Raw genomic sequence first — 18,240 nt, forward strand, 5'->3', positions numbered from 1 at the left:
TGGGGTAGTAGATTTTATTTTTTTAACCCGTTATATTGTTGGAATGGTTAGAAAATGAAGTTTTGCCAACAAAATTTCTCTTGGGAAAACTTTCTGCAGTCAAAAAACTTCGAAAATTTTGAAATTTTTTCAGTTTTTTCAAAATAACTCAGTTTCATTTGCTCCTATCGCTTTGACATGTAATTTCTTTTTTAAGGTGCACAAAATTCTCTACCATTTTTTTGTACTCCCAGTATCTAAGGCACTACGGCACATAAAAAAAAATACCCTTTTTTTTTTTTTTCTCAAATTTCGAGCAAAGTGGCAGATTACCTAATTTTTGAACACTGTTATTTCATTTTATATTTGTGTAGTATAAACATATTACTCATGTTATTCATTGGAATTTACCATCTCACTCTGCTGCAGGGCCAGGACAAACAGCATCATATTCAGTAACTACGAACACATTCACATCGGATTGCATTAAGTTTATTTGTGTTACAATATGTAATACGATTGCATGCAGGTGCCGTACATTTTCTACAGTTGATTGACGTTAATGATCAGTTATAAGAAAAAGTATGTAGGAATTGTTCTTTAGCGGACAAAACAGTATTTATTCTTTGGCCTTCGTTCCAGTGGAAGATGTGAAGTCAGGTGGACCGAGTAAATTTTTTGTCATTGATGGAGGGTACCTTATCCACAAAGTGACTTGGACTCAAAATGTTTGCTTCAAGTCAATAGCCCAAAGCTATGTTTCTTACCTGCAACGTCATTTTGGATCTCAATTTGCTGTTGTATTTGATGGGTATCCATGTGAGGGAGACAAATGTAGCACAAAGAGTGCTGAGAGGATTCGTAGGTCCAAAAAACATTCTTCAGTTGACGTTTTGGTTGAATCAGAGATGGTGAACCAAGTCCCTCAGGACAAGTTCTTGTACAACGAATGAAACAAGATGCGTTTGATCACACTTCTTAAAAAGGAATTTCTGGAGTGTAGCATTTAATGGCTCCAGGCACAAGAAGATGCTGACATTATGATTGTAACATCTGCCATTTCGAGAACCAAAGATTTTGGAAGTGTTGTCATTGTAGGAGAAGATGTTGACCTGCTTGTGCTCATGACCGGTTTGGGGCAAGGCATTGAAAACTTATTTCTCTTAAAGCCAGGAAGAAGAAATGCAGAAGACAAGTGGTTTTCCACTGCAGCTTACAAGTTTGACCGTGAATGTATTCTGTTCACTTACACCTTTAGTGGATGTGATACAACATCCGCTTTTTTTGGTCAAGGAAAAATTAAGTACTGCAATTTTGTTGCGAAAAATGAACACCTAACCTCAGCCCTTTGCACGTTCAATAAACCATATGCTACCCATGTAGAAATAATAACAGCAGGAGAACAGGTTACTATCGCATTGTATAGTGGAGGTGTCAGCAGTTCCCACACACTAGACCATTTGCGGTACCAACTATTCGCCAAGTCTGCCACAAAAAGCAAACTGAATCTTGCACGGTTGCCACCTACACAAGATGCTGCACAACATCATTCGTTGCACACTTACCAACAAGTTCAAAGTTGGATGAGAAACTGGAAACCTCCTGAGAAATGGGGTTGGAATTACAGTGACCATGGTCCAATACCCTTGTAATGAGCCAAGATCCAGCACCTGAAGCACTTCTTCACATTGTTTCATGCTCGTGCAAGCTGAACTGTGGCAGAGCGTGCTCCTGCAGAAAAGCGGGTTTGAAATTTTCTTCAATTCGTAAGAAATGTACTGGGGTCAACTGTGGAAACGTGCCAAAATTTTTATATGAAGACAGTGAAGATGATGTTATGGAGGATGTTGAGGAAACCGCTGACGAAATCAACGAACTTGCTGAGGCTGATTCGCTGTTTAAAGAAGAGGTCAATCTGGGATCAACTCTATGTACAGACCCTGAATCCGTAACTCAAGGTATTTCTGGTGACACTGAGGAACCTGGCCCATCAAAACTTTGGAAGTGATGCTCATATCTGTCTCATGTGCGCTAAAGTGCGATATTACAAGTATTGCACACCCAGAACTGTCAACATTTTTTAGTAACTGACAATGCATTGTAATTGTAATAGAGCTACTTGTTTTTAATGTGAACTGCGTGGCTTTTATACACAAGATTAATTACCTACCTAATTAGGTTGCCTATTGCAGCTAATAATAGTTCAGTTTCCTGAGACAAATTATTTTGTGTGTGTGTGTGTGTGTGTGTGTGTGTGTGTGTGTGTGTGTGTGTGTGTGTGTGTGTGTCTTAATGATGTATTTCTATATTTATAGTTTTACAAATACCAGGGCAGAGGAGCCCCATAGTGAACTTGAGGTAGTGATGTAAGAATCACAATAGTTGGGTGCCCAGCAATCCTCATGTTGCATACAGAGAAATTGAATACGTCCGCAGCTCGTGGTCGTGCGGTAGCGTTCTCGCTTCCCGCACCCGGGTTCGATTCCCGGCGGGGTCAGGGATTTTCTCTGCCTCGTGATGACTGGGTGTTGTGTGATGTCCTTAGGTTAGTTAGGTTTAAGTAGTTCTAAGTTCTAGGGGACTGATGACCATAGCTGTTAAGTCCCATAGTGCTCAGAGCCAAATTGAATACCTGAATGTGAGGTGATAAATTCCAACATATAACATGATGTATAATGTATTTATACTGCACAAACAGAAACAGAAAAAATAGTGTTCAAAAATAAGGTATCTTGCCACTATGCTCAAAATTTGAAAAATTGGTATTTTTTTAGGTGCTGTAGTGCCTTAGATATTGGGAGTAGAAAAAAATGGCGAGAATCGAATTTGTAGAGAATTTTGTGCTCTTTAAAAATGAAAATAGACGTTAAAGCGATAGGAGCAAATGAAACTGAGATATTTTGAAAAAACTGAAAAAGGCCAAAATTTTCCAAGTTTTTGACTGCAGAAAGTTTTCCCAAGCGAAATTTTGTTGGCAAAACTTGGTTTTCTAATCTTTCCAACCATATGAAACAGGTGAAAAAATAAACTCTTCTACCCCACCTTTTGCAAGGTATATCTGCAATTTGACTGGACTATGCGGAGTGTAACCTTGTATCGAAGTGAAACGTGGGTGATAAATAGAGACAAGAAGAGAATAGAAGTTTTCGAAATGTGGTGCTACAGAAGAATGCTGGAGATTAGATGGATAGATCACATCTTGTGACAGCCAGAGCGAGAGCACCAGCAGCAGCGAGTACTGTTTGTATAAAGCGTTTTTGTACTTATTTGCTGCGCTTAGCTTTTAAATAGTTTTTCTGGGAAAACCTAGCGTAGTTTTCGCGTCTCGTATTTCAGTGAGTGTTTCTTGATTATCAGAGTAGCCCATCAGAAGATTATCTTGGGAATTTGTCACCGTATAGAGTAGGGTAAACATAGTCATGTGTAGGGACTGTGGTTGTTGTGAGCGGACGCAAGGAGAATTGGCCACTCTTCGGGGGCAGGTGGAGGCTTTGTCTGTTAGGCTCATCGAGCTCGAGGCGCAGGCGTCGGCTCGTAGTGGCGTTGGGGCAACTGTGGTGAGACCTATGCCTACTTCGGTGGCCTTGGAATCACATGGAACCCCTGATGTCGCTGCGTCTTCCGGCAGTGAGCATCTTACCGGTCAGCCATCACTCCAGGGTGAATGGCGGACAGTGGTGGGCTCGCGCGTGCCTGGCCGAAAGGCGAAGGTGGGATCTGGCCGCGTGGCAGCTGCCTTACCCCTTTCCAACAGGTACGGGGTGCTTCCTAGTGGTGATGACATCGTTTCCGAGCCACCACAGGATGCCTCGCCTGTTGGGCCAGTGGCCGATTCTCCGGCAAGGTCCCGACAGTCACAGAGGGCGGGCCTATTAGTTATAGGGAGCTCCAACGTTAGGCGGGTTATGGAGCCCCTTAGGAAAATAGCGGGTAGGTCGGGGAAGAATGCCAGTGTGCACTCGGTGTGCTTGCCGGGGGGTCTCGTCCGTAATGTGGAGGAGGCCCTTCCGGCAGCTATTGAACGCACTGGGTGTGACCGGCTGCAGATAGTAGCACATGTCGGAACGAATGACGCCTGCCGCTTGGGTTCTGAGGCCATCCTTGGTTCCTTCCGGCGGCTGGCTGATTTGGTGAAGACAACCAGCATCGCACGCGGAGTGCAAGCTGAGCTTAATATCTGCAGCATAGTACCCAGAGTCGATCGCGGTCCTCTGGTTTGGAGCCGTGTGGAGGGTCTAAACCAGAGGCTCAGACGACTCTGCGACTATAATGGTTGCAAATTCATCGACCTCCGTTATTGGGTGGAGAACTGTAGGGCCCCCCTAGACAGGTCAGGCGTGCACTACACACCGGAAGCAGCTACTAGGGTAGCAGAGTACGTGTGGCGTGCACACGGGGGTTTTTTAGGTTAGAGGGACCCCCCCTTGGGCGAAACGATAAAATACCTGACGGCTTACCAGAGAGGACATTATCATCGTTGATAAAGAACGTCCGTCCTCAGAGACCAAAAACAGGCAAAGTCAACGTAATATTGGTAAACTGCAGGAGTATCCAGGGCAAGGTTCCTGAATTAGTATCTCTTATTGAAGGAAATAGTGCGCATATAGTATTAGGAACGGAAAGTTGGTTAAAACCGGAAGTGAACAGTAACGAAATCCTAGACACAGAATGGAATATATACCGCAAGGATAGGATAAACGCCAATGGTGGAGGAGTATTTATAGCAGTAAAGAATTCAATAATATCCAGTGAAGTTATTAGCGAATGCAACTGTGAAATAATCTGGGTTAAGTTAAGTATCAAAGGTGGGTCAGATATGATAGTCGGATGCTTCTATAGACCACCTGCATCAGCAACCGTAGTAGTTGAGCGCCTCAGAGAGAACCTGCAGAACGTCGTGAAGAAGTTTCGTGATCATACTATTGTAATAGGGGGAGACTTCAATCTACCAGGTATAGAATGGGATAGTCACACAATCAGAACTGGAGCCAGGGACAGAGACTCTTGTGACATTATCCTGACTGCCTTGTCCGAGAATTACTTCGAGCAGATAGTTAGAGAACCAACTCGTGAAGCTAACGTTTTAGACCTCATAGCAACAAATAGACCGGAACTTTTCGACTCCGTGAATGTAGAAGAGGGTATCAGTGATCATAAGTCAGTGGTTGCATCAATGACTACAAGTGTAATAAGAAATGCCAAGAAAGGAAGGAAAATATATTTGCTTAACAAGAGTGATAGGGCACAAATCGCAGAATATCTGAGTGACCACCATCAAACGTTCATTTCTGAGGAAGAGGATGTGGAACAAAAATGGAAAAAATTCAGGAACATCGTCCAGTACGCCTTAGATAAGTTCGTGCCGACTAAGGTGCAAAGCGAGGGGAAAGATCCACCGTGGTATAACAGTCATGTACGAAAGGTACTACGGAAACAATGAAAGCTTCATCATAGGTTTAAGAGTAGTCGAATCATAGCTGATAAGGAAAAGCTGAACGAAGCGAAAAAGAGCGTAAAGAGAGCAATGAGAGAAGCATTCAACGAATTCGAACATAAAACATTGGCAAACAATCTAAACAAGAACCCTAAAAAGTTTTGGTCATATGTAAAATCGGTAAGCGGATCTAAATCCCCTATTCAGTCACTCGTTGACCACGATGGCACCGAAACAGAGGACGACCGAAGAAAGGCAGAAATACTGAATTCAGTGTTCCGAAACTGTTTCACTGCGGAAAATCGTAACACGGTCCCTGACTTCAGCCGTCGCACGGACGCCAAAATGGAAAATATTGAAATAAACGATATCGGAATTGAAAAACAACTGCTATCACTTAGTAGCGGAAAAGCATCCGGACCAGACGAGATACCCTTAAGATTCTACAGTGATTATGCTAAAGAACTTGCCCCCTTTCTATCAGCAATTTATCGTAGATCGCTGGAAGAACGTAAAGTACCTAGCGACTGGAAGAAAGCGCAGGTCGTTCCCATTTTCAAGAAGGGTCATAAATCAGATGCGAATAATTATAGGCCTATTTCGCTTACGTCAATCTGTTGTAGAATAATGGAACATGTTTTGTGTTCTCGTATTATGACGTTCTTAGATAATACAAATCTCCTTCATCATAACCAACATGGATTCCGCAAACAGAGATCATGTGAAACTCAGCTCGCCCTATTTGCCCAAGAAATTCACAGTGCCGTAGACACTGGCGAGCAGATTGATGCCGTATTCCTGGACTTCAGGAAGGCATTTGATACGGTTCCGCACTTACGTTTAGTGAAAAAAATACGAGCTTACGGAATATCGGACCAGGTTTGTGATTGGATTCAGGATTTGCTAGAAGAAAGAACACAACATGTCATTCTTAACGGTTCAAAATCTGCAGATGTAGAGGTAATTTCGGGAGTACCGCAGGGAAGCGTGATAGGACCTTTATTGTTTACAATATACATAAATGACTTAGTTGACAACATCGGTAGCTCCGTGAGGCTATTTGCAGATGACACGGTTGTCTACAAGAAAGTAGCAACATCAGAAGACTCGTACGTACTCCAGGAGGACCTGCAGAGGATTAATGCATGGTGCGACAGCTGGCAGCTTTCCCTAAACGTAGATAAATGTAATATAATGCGCATACATAGGGGCAGAAATCCATTCCAGTACGATTATGCCATAGGTGGTAAATCATTGGAAGCGGTAACGACCGTAAAATACTTAGGAGTTACTATCCGGAGCGATCTGAAGTGGAATGATCACATAAAACAAATAGTGGGAAAAGCAGGCGCCAGGTTGAGATTCATAGGAAGAATTCTAAGAAAATGTGACTCATCGACGAAAGAAGTAGCTTACAAAACGCTTGTTCGTCCGATTCTTGAGTATTGCTCATCAGTATGGGATCCTTACCAGGTTGGATTAATAGAAGAGATAGACATGATCCAGCGAAAAGCAGCGCGATTCGTCATGGGGACATTTAGTCAGCGCGAGAGCGTTACGGAGATGCTGAACAAGCTCCAGTGGCGGACACTTCAAGAAAAGCGTTACGCAATACGGAGAGGTTTATTATCGAAATTACGAGAGAGCACATTCCGGGAAGAGATGGGCAACATATTACTACCGCCCACATATATCTCGCGTAATGATCACAACGAAAAGATCCGAGAAATTAGAGCAAATACGGAGACTTACAAGCAGTCGTTCTTCCCACGCACAATTCGTGAATGGAACAGGGAAGGGGGGATCAGATAGTGGTACAATAAGTACCCTCCGCCACACACCGTAAGGTGGCTCGCGGAGTATAGATGTAGATGTAGATGTAGATAAGTAATGAGGAGGTATGGAGTAGAATTGGGGAGAAGAGAAATTTGTGGCACAACTTGACTAGAAGAAGTGATCGGTTGGTAGCACATGTTCTGAGGTATCAAGGGATCACCAATTTAGTATTGCAGGGTAGTGTGGAGGGTAAAAATCATAGAGGGAGACCAAGAGATGAATACACTAAACAGATTCAGAAGAATGTAGGTTGCAGCGGGTACTGAGAGCTGAAGAAGCCTGCACAGGGTAGAGTAGCATGGAGAGCTGCATCAAACCAGTCTCTGGACTGAAGACAACAACAACAACACACATTTTTTTTTAATTTTTTCCATTTGAAATCTTATAACATTTGCTGAGATTTTAAGTTTTCAATGTCACGGGTTAAATTTCAGGTTATAAATTCAGTGTTAGTGTCAACTGTAATTTTTGGTGATCCCATTGTTCAGTAAGTCATATCTTATGTAACAGTGTGAAATTTGTTGCAAGTTAACAATTATCGCTCTCATTATCACTCCCCTCCCCACCTCACATGCTCTTTATTAGTGCAGGGCTCTTTTATTTGAGGAATAAAGTTAAGAGTTAAGATGCAGTTCTGTGGACTCAGAATATAATTTCTTAATGCCATTTTTATTTTCCAGGTCATGGACACGCAATAAATGAGTTAAAGTTTCATCCTAAAGATCCTAATCTCCTGTTGTCAGTATCTAAGGATCATGCCTTAAGATTGTGGAATATTAAAACAGATGTGTGCATTGCTATTTTTGGGGGCGTAGAAGGTCACAGAGATGAAGTATTAAGTGCGGTAAGCTGAAATATGTTTTTTGTTATTTGTACCAATATTAATGCATCATATTTGTCATTATTTAACAATGCTAATTAAATCTTTTGTGTGTTTAAGGATTTTGATTTGTTAGGTGAGCGCATAATGTCATGTGGTATGGACCATTCCTTAAAACTGTGGCGTTTAGATAAAGACAGCATGCGTGAAGCCGTCAGGAATTCATATCTTTTCAATTCAGCAAGGAGCCTGAGACCATTTGACTCCCTAAAGGAGCATTTTCCAGATTTCTCAACTAGAGATATCCACCGCAATTATGTTGATTGTGTTAGATGGCTGGGAGATTTTGTTTTGTCAAAGGTAAGCACAGTGCACATTTAATTTTTCTGTCAGTTTAATAATGTGGAAACTTTATTTATTTCTTTGGGTGACTGCATAAAATAGCAATAACTGGCTGCAAATTGACAAAATACCGCAATAACTAATTCTCAGAATATCACTCTTCAAATTGAGTATTATTTCTGAAATTAGTCCTTAGTAACTGCCTCTATAATCAGATGACACCGTATTGGCGACTGTAATCTGAATTGAATAGACCATGGAAATTAAGAATACATTATTATTTATTAAATCTTGTTGAGTCTAATAGGTGATGTGTGCTCTAGAGAACTGCAATTTTTGCATGAAGAGAGTTGGAAACTTCTCAAAAAGACTGCATGAAATGATAAATTTGAATATGCAACGATCTTGCTAAGTAGAAGCATAATAAGAGAGCAGGCAGTTTGGTGCTCCCGAATTATTGCTGTAACAGTAGAGTCTTGTTGATATAGGAAACTCTTCATTATTTTAAAATTCCATTTGTATGCTTTGCCCATAGGTGCTTGTCAGAGATTTTAGCACTGTAAATTCCCACCTGCCACAAAGGTAGGGTAACTGATAGCCTCAAGGAGCCAGACATAAGTATCCTAAACTGTGGGCATGCAACATACATCAGCAGTGCTTTTGGGGTAATTCTTCAACATTCATATGTGATTATACTCTCCTGCCCTGACAGAGCTAATTCATTGGAATACTGCAGACAACCTCCACTGTCATCATCTGATCCCAATCTACTTTCATATGTTTGATAGATGGGTACACAATAGAAAACCACTAAAATGACTGATTGCCAAGAATAACAGAATGCTGTGCAGTCATTAGCCCATTTTCCAACACAGAGATGTCATGTTGATAATAGTTGACCACATTTCTAGTAGAGTTCAACAAGCCATGGATGCACTCATGCTAAAGTCTTCAGGTTGGGTCAAGCTTTGTGAAATGAGTAATGTAAACTGTAATAAACAAGACTAAGAGTGCTGCAAGGATTTATTAAGATAACATCTGCGGCAACTTGGCAGTTTTCAGGTTACTTGGGTTAAAACTAGGTATACTATTGAGAGAGAGAAAAAAAAAGAGAGAGGCATTTCTTAATTTCATAAATCATTCCATGATATCATCAGTAGTTTCGGAGTCAATTTACACACCATAGATAATGTATTATTTGTGTTATTACTAGTTTCACACTTCAGATGATAGCATCTTCAAGTATTCATTGATCCAGTGGTAACATGTTAGTCAGTGCTCTGCTTGGCACTATCGTCAACAAATAGTCCATGGCTTTAAGTGTTTGAAGATGCACTCATCTTAAGAACAAGAATTTCATGCTGTCAATGGTGACAAGCAGATTTCAACCGTTAATGTGTTGCCATCAGGTCACTGAATATCAGTTGATGCTCTCATTGTAAAGCAAAACTAGTAATAAAACAAATAATAAGTAGCATGTGGCAGTTTCTCTGTACATTAATTCCCAATGGTTGCTGTTTCCCGTGCAAGTGACGCCTGTGTTTGCTAAATTGTGGAATTGTGTGTAGGATGAAGAAGTGTAGTTCTTATTCTGTGAATCCAATTTAGCTAAACAAATGTGTGTGGTGTGTGTGGGGGGGTGGGGGGGGGGGGGGGGGGGGGATGTGCAAGAATTAAAAACTGCACAAAGTCCTTTGGGACAATGGTATTCTGTAAGTGTACATATGGAATTAGTACTTTTCAACAAACTTGATTCAGTTGGATAGCATCCACATGTGTGGAGACCAATTCCTACTAAATTCTGGGGAAATACTATTTGCCCCCACCTCCCAAGTTGCGTAAGTTGGATACTTGAGTGAAGTAAGTGTGTGGTTATTGCAGTCATGGTTATTGTAATTTTATCTTACCTGAAATCATATCCAATCACATAGGTATGTATTGTAAACAGTTGCTGGGTTTCTCAGGCTTGTATTAGATGAAAAACTTACATGAAGCACCTTAAAAAAATCATGTACCTCAGTGATGCCCTTAAAAGTAATTTTAATTTACGTTCATATAGTTTTTTTTATTCCATCATGTTAGCAAAATATGCTTTCTTTTATACTCTAACTCTATTCTTTACAAATTATTAATTGTGTTGCATTTTCAAAATTGATGATTAATCACCTAATTATTAATAGAATAAAAAGCTACTTCAGTTGCCAGTAATTTCTATTTTCACATGATTGGTTTTAAAGTCTGAAGCTTCATTTTCGGGTGCCACCAATTGCTAACAAGAGGAGGAGCAAGAACTGCGAGGTTGACGTAGCAAAATGAAAGGTAAAGCCATGAAAATCATTACTCACAAAATTATGGAAACAAATGTTTGACAGTTGGGCCTGTCAGTAATGAGAAGTCACACCCATGCCAAACAAACTTATGGGACTGGAACAAAGACACACATAGAGCGATGGATCTTGACAGAAATGAATGCAAGAATAACAGCACTCATGCATAGGAGCAGCAACCACGATGTCCGCCTGGACAGCCAACACGTAAGTGGCTAATGCAGTGTGTCAGGAAGCCAGCTGATCATGACAGCAGAAGCACCTGATGTAGGAGCCGATGAGGTGGGGAACTGAAAAAGTGGAAGAAACGGGCTGACTGGTCTGTCCTCCTTTGCAAGTGTAAAAAATAAAGCTACAAATCTATAAATAAATATAACACCAAATAAACATAAGTGTTTGGCAAAAATGCCTAAAAGTCATCATGATAGAATGCATAACAATAAAAGATAAAAGGGTAAAATACAACTGAAATGGGATACGGATAGTATAGAACAAAATATGTAAAAATTAAGCTATAACATGATGACAGGTGAAGTGTGACAGGAAAATGATGCCAACCTTTAAGTGCAGTAATTGTCTATAGATTTGTCTTAAAGCATCACAAAAAAATTTTAGCATAAAAAGCTTAGTCAGGATTAAAATTATATACACGGAAGTAACTGCAGTGTAATCATATAAAATACCGCAGTGCATCCACACACTACCAGACGTAATACAAATTTGGGCACAATATGGTTAATGAAGTAATGAAGTTAAACAGGCTATAAACTAGAACTAGAGAAAGTGAGTAAAGAAATGAAGGCTATTTATAGTGGAAGAGAACACTAAAATTTGGGCACAATATGGTTAATGAAGTAACTGAGTCATTAAGATGAAATTACATAAGCAGTATTAAATAGATGGGAGTATCAATGTTAAAAACAATTGATTTGTTACTAAAAATGGAAGCTCTGAAAACTTAGACAAGTGCCTAAGCATGTCTGATGGTGTGGAGATGCTTGGTGGTTTTTCGTATGATTACATTGCTATTCCTGTTGTGTATGTCACTGTAATCCTATGTTTTTTTTATATTAAGACTGTTTTGGCTCCTTACAATGAGTCTAGACATGATTACCAATCTTAATGGTTGGCATCATTTTCCTGCCTCACTTCACCAGTCATGATCTTATTACTTAATTTTAAATATGTTTCTGTATACTACTCGTATCCCTGTTTTAGTTGCATTATCTTCTCAAACAATGGAAAATCCAGGATGGAATGTAACAATATTATGAGAAGGAAAGCTGCTGCTCACCATATGGCGGAGACGCTGAGTCGCAGGTAGTCACAACAAAAAGATTTTCACGAATAAATGAAGCTTTCAGCCATTAAGGCCTTTGTCAACAATACACACACACACACACACACACACACATACACACACTCAGTTCCCTGAGACTGTGGTCGTTTGTGTTTGTTTGTTTGTGTTTTGTGTGTGTGTGTGTGTGTGTGTGTGTGTGTGTGTGTGTGTGTGTGTTGCTGATGGAGGACTTAATGACCGAAAGCTTTATTTATTGGTGGCGGTCTTTTCTGTGTCTATATGCTACTCAGCATTTCCGCTATATGGTGAATAGCATCTTCCCTTTTCATTATATTGTTATCTTTTATCTTCTTATTGTTGTGGGTTCTGTCATGCAGACTTCCAGGCATTTTTGCCTAATAGTTGTGTTTATGTGTTATTACATTTATTTTCATATTTGTAGTCTTATATTTATCGACCCCGTAATCCACACATGCATAAGCAGGTAGACCAGTCAGCTCATTTCCCACACTTTTTCGGCTTCGGTTCCCTGTCTCAGCGGCTCCTACGAAGGTCAGCTGGCTTCCTGGCAGATTGCACTTCTGTGTTGGCTGTCGAGGCAGGCACCTCAGTTGCTGATCTTATGCATAATTGTGGTTTCTTATTTATTTCTCTACTATCGAGTTCATGTTTTGTCCAGATCCCTCCCTCAGTGTCGGCATCTTTATTCTGGTCCCATGCGTTTGTTTGGTGTGGATGTGACCTCTAATGACTGGCTGCTGTGCCTGCCACACATTTGTGTTTCCATAATTATGCGAGTAACACTTTTCACTGCTTTACCTTTCATTTTGGAACATAAACCCCATAGTTCTTGTAAGGTAGTTGCTCCTCATCTTGTTCACAGTTGATGGCACATGAAGATAAAGCTTCAGACTTCAAATCAGTTGTGTAATAAATAAAAAATTTCTTCAACTGAAACAATTTTCATTTTAGTAATATGTTTCTCAGTTGCAGATGTTTGCCCTGTCAAATATTTTGAATCACCTGATTAATGGGGAAAATGGTCTAGTTCAAAAGTGACTTATCATTGGACTGTGAGTTTTGGTACAAAAATAGAACGGTATGAGGTGAGCATGGGAAAGAGCATTAGGGAACGATTGACAAGAATGGGGGAAAGAAATACATTAGAAGAGAGATGAAATAGCGAAGGCAGCAGAGGATGAAGTAGGTAAAAAGACAAGGGGTAGTAGAAATCCTTGGGTAACAGAAAAGACATTGAATTTAATTGATGAAAGGAGAAAATATAAAAATGTGGTAAATGAAGCAGGCAAAAACGAAAAATGAAATCCGACAGAAAGTGCAAAATGGCTAGGCAGGGATGGCTAGAGGACAAATGTGATGATCGAGAGGCATATATCACTGGGGGTAAGGTAGATACTACTTGCAAGAAAATTAGAGAGACCTTTGGAGTAAAGAGAATCACTTGCATGAATATCAAGAGTTCAGATGGAAAACAGTTCTAAGCAAAGAAGGGAAAGTAGAAAGGAAGGAGTATATAGAAGGGTCTGTACAAGGGCAATGTACTTGAGGGCAATATTATGGAAATGGAAGAGGACGTAGATGAAGATGAAATGGGAGATATACTGTGTGAAGAATTTGACAGAGCTCTGAAAGACCTAAGTTGAAACAAGGCCCTGGGAGTAGAATACATTCCATTAGAACTACTGATAGCCTTGGGAGAGCTAGCCCTGACAAAACTCTACCATCTGGTGAGCAAGAGGTATGAGACTGGCAAAATACCCTCAGACTTCAAGAAGAATATAATAATTCCAATCCCAAAGAAAGCAGGTGTTGACAGATGTTAAAATTATTGAACTGTCAGTTTAATAAGTCATGGTTGCAAAATACTAACACAAATTCTTCACAGATGAATGGGAAAACTGGTAAAAACTGACCTCGGGGAAGATCAATTTGGATTCCGTAGAAATGCTGAAACACGTGAGGCAATACTGCCCAAAGACTGACCTTAGAAAATAGATTAAGGAAAGGCAAACCTACGTTTCCAGCATTTGTAGACTTAGAGAAAGCTTTTGACAATGTTGAAACCAGATGGCAGTCATAAGAATTGAGGGGCATGAAAGGGAAGCAGTGGTTGGGAACTGAGTGAGACGGGGTTGTTGCCTATCCTTGATGTTACTCAATCTGTTATTGAGCAAGCTGTGAAGGAAACAGAAGAAAAATTAAGAGTAGCAATTAAAATGCATGGAGAAGAAATAAAAACCTTGAGGTTTGCCGATGACATTGTAATTCTGTAAGAGACAACAAAGGACCTGGAAGAGGAATTGAATGGAATGGACAGTGTCTTGAAAGGAGGATAAAAGATGAACATCAACAAAGCAAAATGAGGATAACGGAATGTAGTCAAATTAAATCAGGTGATGGTGAGGAAATTTGGTTAAGGAATGAGCACTAAAAGTAGTAGATCTCTTTTGCTATTTGAGCTGCAAAATAACTGATAATGGTCGAAGTAGAGAGGATGTAAAATGTAGACGGACAATGGCAAGGAAAGCTTTTCTGAAGAAGAGAAATTTGGTGATATCAAGTATAGATTTAAGTGTCAGGAAATCTTTTCTGAAAGTATTTGTATGAAGTGTAGCCATGTATGGAAGTGAAACATGGACAATAAATAGTTTATATAAGAAGAGAATAGAAGCTTTCGAAATGTGGTGCTACAGAAGAATGTTGAAGATTATTTGGGCAAATCGCGTAACTAATGAGGATGTAGTGAATAGAATTGGGGAGAAGCGGAATTTGTGGCACAATTTGACTAGAAGAAGGGATTGGTTGGTGGGACATGTTCTGAGGCATCAAGGAATCACCAATTTAGTATTGGAGGGCAGTGTGGAGGGTAAAAGTTGTAGAGGGAGACCAAGAGATGAATACAGTAAGCAAATTCAGAAGGATGTGGGTTGCAGCAGCATGTAGGTTACTCTGAGATGAAGAAGCTTGCACAAGATACAGTAGCAGCCTGTGGTCTGAAGACAGCAACAGCAACAACAACATGAGGTGCTCATTACTGTGCATTACAAAACAAATTACACAATTTGTTTGATCTCCATTGTTTTCTTAATGTCCTATTTTTCATGATTTTCCTTCTTTTCCAACTTCTTTTGAATATAGCGCTTGGTTTTGTGTCGTTGACAGAGGTCATCCTGAAAGTTGTATACCTGCCTTCTGTTATTGGTGAATTGTCTGCTTTGTATTGGAATGTCTCGAGGTGCCCTTTTAAGAACCAAATCCCCAAAACAATAAAACAGTTTTATTTTTATTTATTTATTTATTTATGTATAATCCACAGTAATAAAGACTTTCAATGTTCTGTTTTTGTACCCAAATTCAAAAAAGCAAAAAAAAAAATAATTACTACTTAATCATTTGAGTTAGATAATTTGTTTGTTTGTTTATTTATGTATTTATTTATTTGCAAGGTGTTTAACTAACAAGGCAGAATATAACAGTTATTATGAAAGTAAATTAGAAGTAAACTTAATGACAGCATTGAGGTAAGTGATATTAAGTGATGATCTTAAATTTTTTCCAGCACTGTACAAGCATTTTGTATGGTGCTCTATTGTCTGTTATGGAACTTGTATATCTGTGAAATACACATTATAAGTGCTTTGCATACTGAAATGGCAAACCGGTAACACACTGGAAGTAAAGTTCTGACTACCCCATCCCCCCCGGTAATCTTCTTTATTGTGTGTCATTTCTTATATTAGACTGTTAACAGATGTAATGACTGTACCTTGCAGATTTCTACCTGAAATTGTTATAGTTTGGCTTTTCTAAATATTCGCAGATATTGTAATTGTAAGGAAAATTACGCGCTACCAATTCCATTTGCATTCCAAATGTCCATTACTACAGTATGTTCAACACAATTACACCCCTAAAAATAAATTATCAGTCAATTACCATGAAAGATACAAGGCGTACAATCATAATGGTTCTTTCAGGAAATAATTTTGTTACGTGCTTCTGTGGCACTTAATATCGGGTACAAAACATCACACTGTTTTTTAGACTTGCATTATTTGGATGGTTTTTGTTTAAAAGCTGTCTTTCTGACCGTGTGAGCATTTTGTGTCACTTCCTAGGATCCCCCAGGCATGTTCCTTACCAAATCCATGTCAAAACTGGAATTCATGATCCATGAAATGTTGAACCCTAACGAAACGTTTGGTTTATAGTATTGTTACTTCTGTGACTTTTCTAAATCAAATGTGAGAAATAAATAAGTTTTATATACATTCACATCTTCATGACACAGCAAAAATTATTTTTTATAAATTTTTATGATTCTAGTTCTTAAATCTACAAACATTTCATAATTTTTGTTACTGTGTGTATGGGGGAGGGGGGGGGGGACATGTGTGCAAAAGAGAGAGAGAGAGAGATTTGTAGTTTTAATTTCAAGTAATTAATTGTATGTTTATTTTCTTTGCAGTCATGTGAAAACTGTATTGTCTGTTGGAAACCTGGGAGGCTAGAAGATAAAGAATTGAAAACTAATGACACAAATGTTACAATTATTCATCGTTTTGAGTACCGTGAGTGTGAAATATGGTTTGTCAGATTCGCCATGGACTTTTGGCAAAAGGTTTGTGAAATTTTGCTTTGTTTGTATGTGTACACTTTGAGTCGAAGCTCAATTACAAGGTTATTTTTGGTTTATGGCTCAGAGGGATGAAAACACACGCACACACAAACACATCCACACACACACACCCGCGCGCGCACACACACACACACACACACACACACACACACACACACACACACACACAAAATCAAGGCACTCAGTAGAACTGAACAAAGTCAGTACTTCGTATGGTATCAAAGAAGTTTTTGGTGAGAAATTGTATAGAATTATCAAATATTATATTGAGAAATAGCGCAGTTTGGAACTCAACTTTTTAAAGATCTTTACGTTCTCTGTACACTTGGACACTTGACACATGTGTTACTGTTGATGTCCACATTTCTCACCCACCAGTAAATAGTTTTGTGCTGTCCACAATGTTCCTAAACTGACTGGAAATTTTTCTTTAGAAATATTGTTATCCTCCATGACAAAACCCAAGAGTATGCAGCAGCCACTGTATAATCAAAATAGAATAAATGTTTCTGGGAAACTCTGGGCTTTGTTTTGTCAGTGACAGTCTTCCAGTTCTGTAGAAGTAGAATTTTGATAATGCTTGATCTGTGGGGAAACTGCCCAAATACTTCATCATTTGAATGCAGCATAGGTTTATTGATTGACAGTAGAGGTGGTTATTATTGGTAGAGTAACTGCACTGAAACTGAGTTCACGGAATCATTATAAGACAAACGGGGCTGCAAAAGATGTTAACAGAGAAACTACGGGAGGGAAATATTTTTAAAAATTGTAACCCTCAGGTGAACTGTGAAAAAGCATCTGGCTTGAGACGCTGGAGTTGGGGGTCACGCACGCACGCGTATGTGTGTGTGTGTGTGTGTGTGTGTGTTTGTGTGTGTGTGTTTGTTTGCGTTTGTCTCTCTCTCTCTCTCTCTCTCTCTCTCTCTCTCTCTCGCTTTACTGACAAAAGCTGTGGCCGAAAGCAATATGTGAGTGTCTTTTAATCGTGCCTGTCTGCAACTTGACAGGTCTTGATGGTAAGTAGTGATCTATCTTTTCCTACATTGTTGATATTCCTACCTAGAGTTTCTATTGTTCGATTTATTTTTTTTTTTTTTTTTTTTTTTTTTTAAATCCTGGCAACAGATGAAGTTTGGAAACCAAAGTGTCCAGGAAGAATTTAGCGATATTATTTGATTTAATTTGGTTAATGTAGGGAGACAAAAAGAACAGTGGTCTTAGCCCAATATTTTCCACACCAGAACTGAATTTAATGTTGGTTTCACTCACTGATTGTAGGAAAATCAACTGGTACCCATAAGAAGCTGTAGGGGACTCTTTCCTAGTTCCTTATTAGACACAATTACTTCAGGCTCTACTGACCTGAATAATCTGTGTCTTTTGCCCTCCAGAACTTCACACTGGGAGATTAAGTGTGGCGTGGTGTCATCATCCTCACCACATAGTCTACAATTAAGGGCTTCTTTCTCTGGACCATGGTGTGCAGGTGTTTGCTAAAATTACCATGACCAGTCATGAGTCCTATCATGAGTTTAAGCT

General features: G+C 39.5%; 1 protein-coding gene across 1 annotated transcript in view; it reads left to right on the forward strand.

The window, feature by feature from the left end:
* The window catches only part of LOC124610909 (polycomb protein eed), a 93,286-nt gene that overhangs the window by 65,475 nt on the left and 9,571 nt on the right, over window positions 1-18,240 (forward strand). The window contains exons 5-7 of the mRNA XM_047140198.1: window positions 7,930-8,093; window positions 8,190-8,429; window positions 16,528-16,680. Of these exons, the coding sequence (XP_046996154.1) occupies window positions 7,930-8,093; window positions 8,190-8,429; window positions 16,528-16,680 (557 nt within the window). The remainder of the gene's footprint in view (window positions 1-7,929; window positions 8,094-8,189; window positions 8,430-16,527; window positions 16,681-18,240) is intronic.

Source organism: Schistocerca americana, chromosome 1 (genome assembly GCF_021461395.2).
Source record: "Schistocerca americana isolate TAMUIC-IGC-003095 chromosome 1, iqSchAmer2.1, whole genome shotgun sequence".
Lineage (NCBI taxonomy): Eukaryota > Metazoa > Arthropoda > Insecta > Orthoptera > Acrididae > Schistocerca > Schistocerca americana.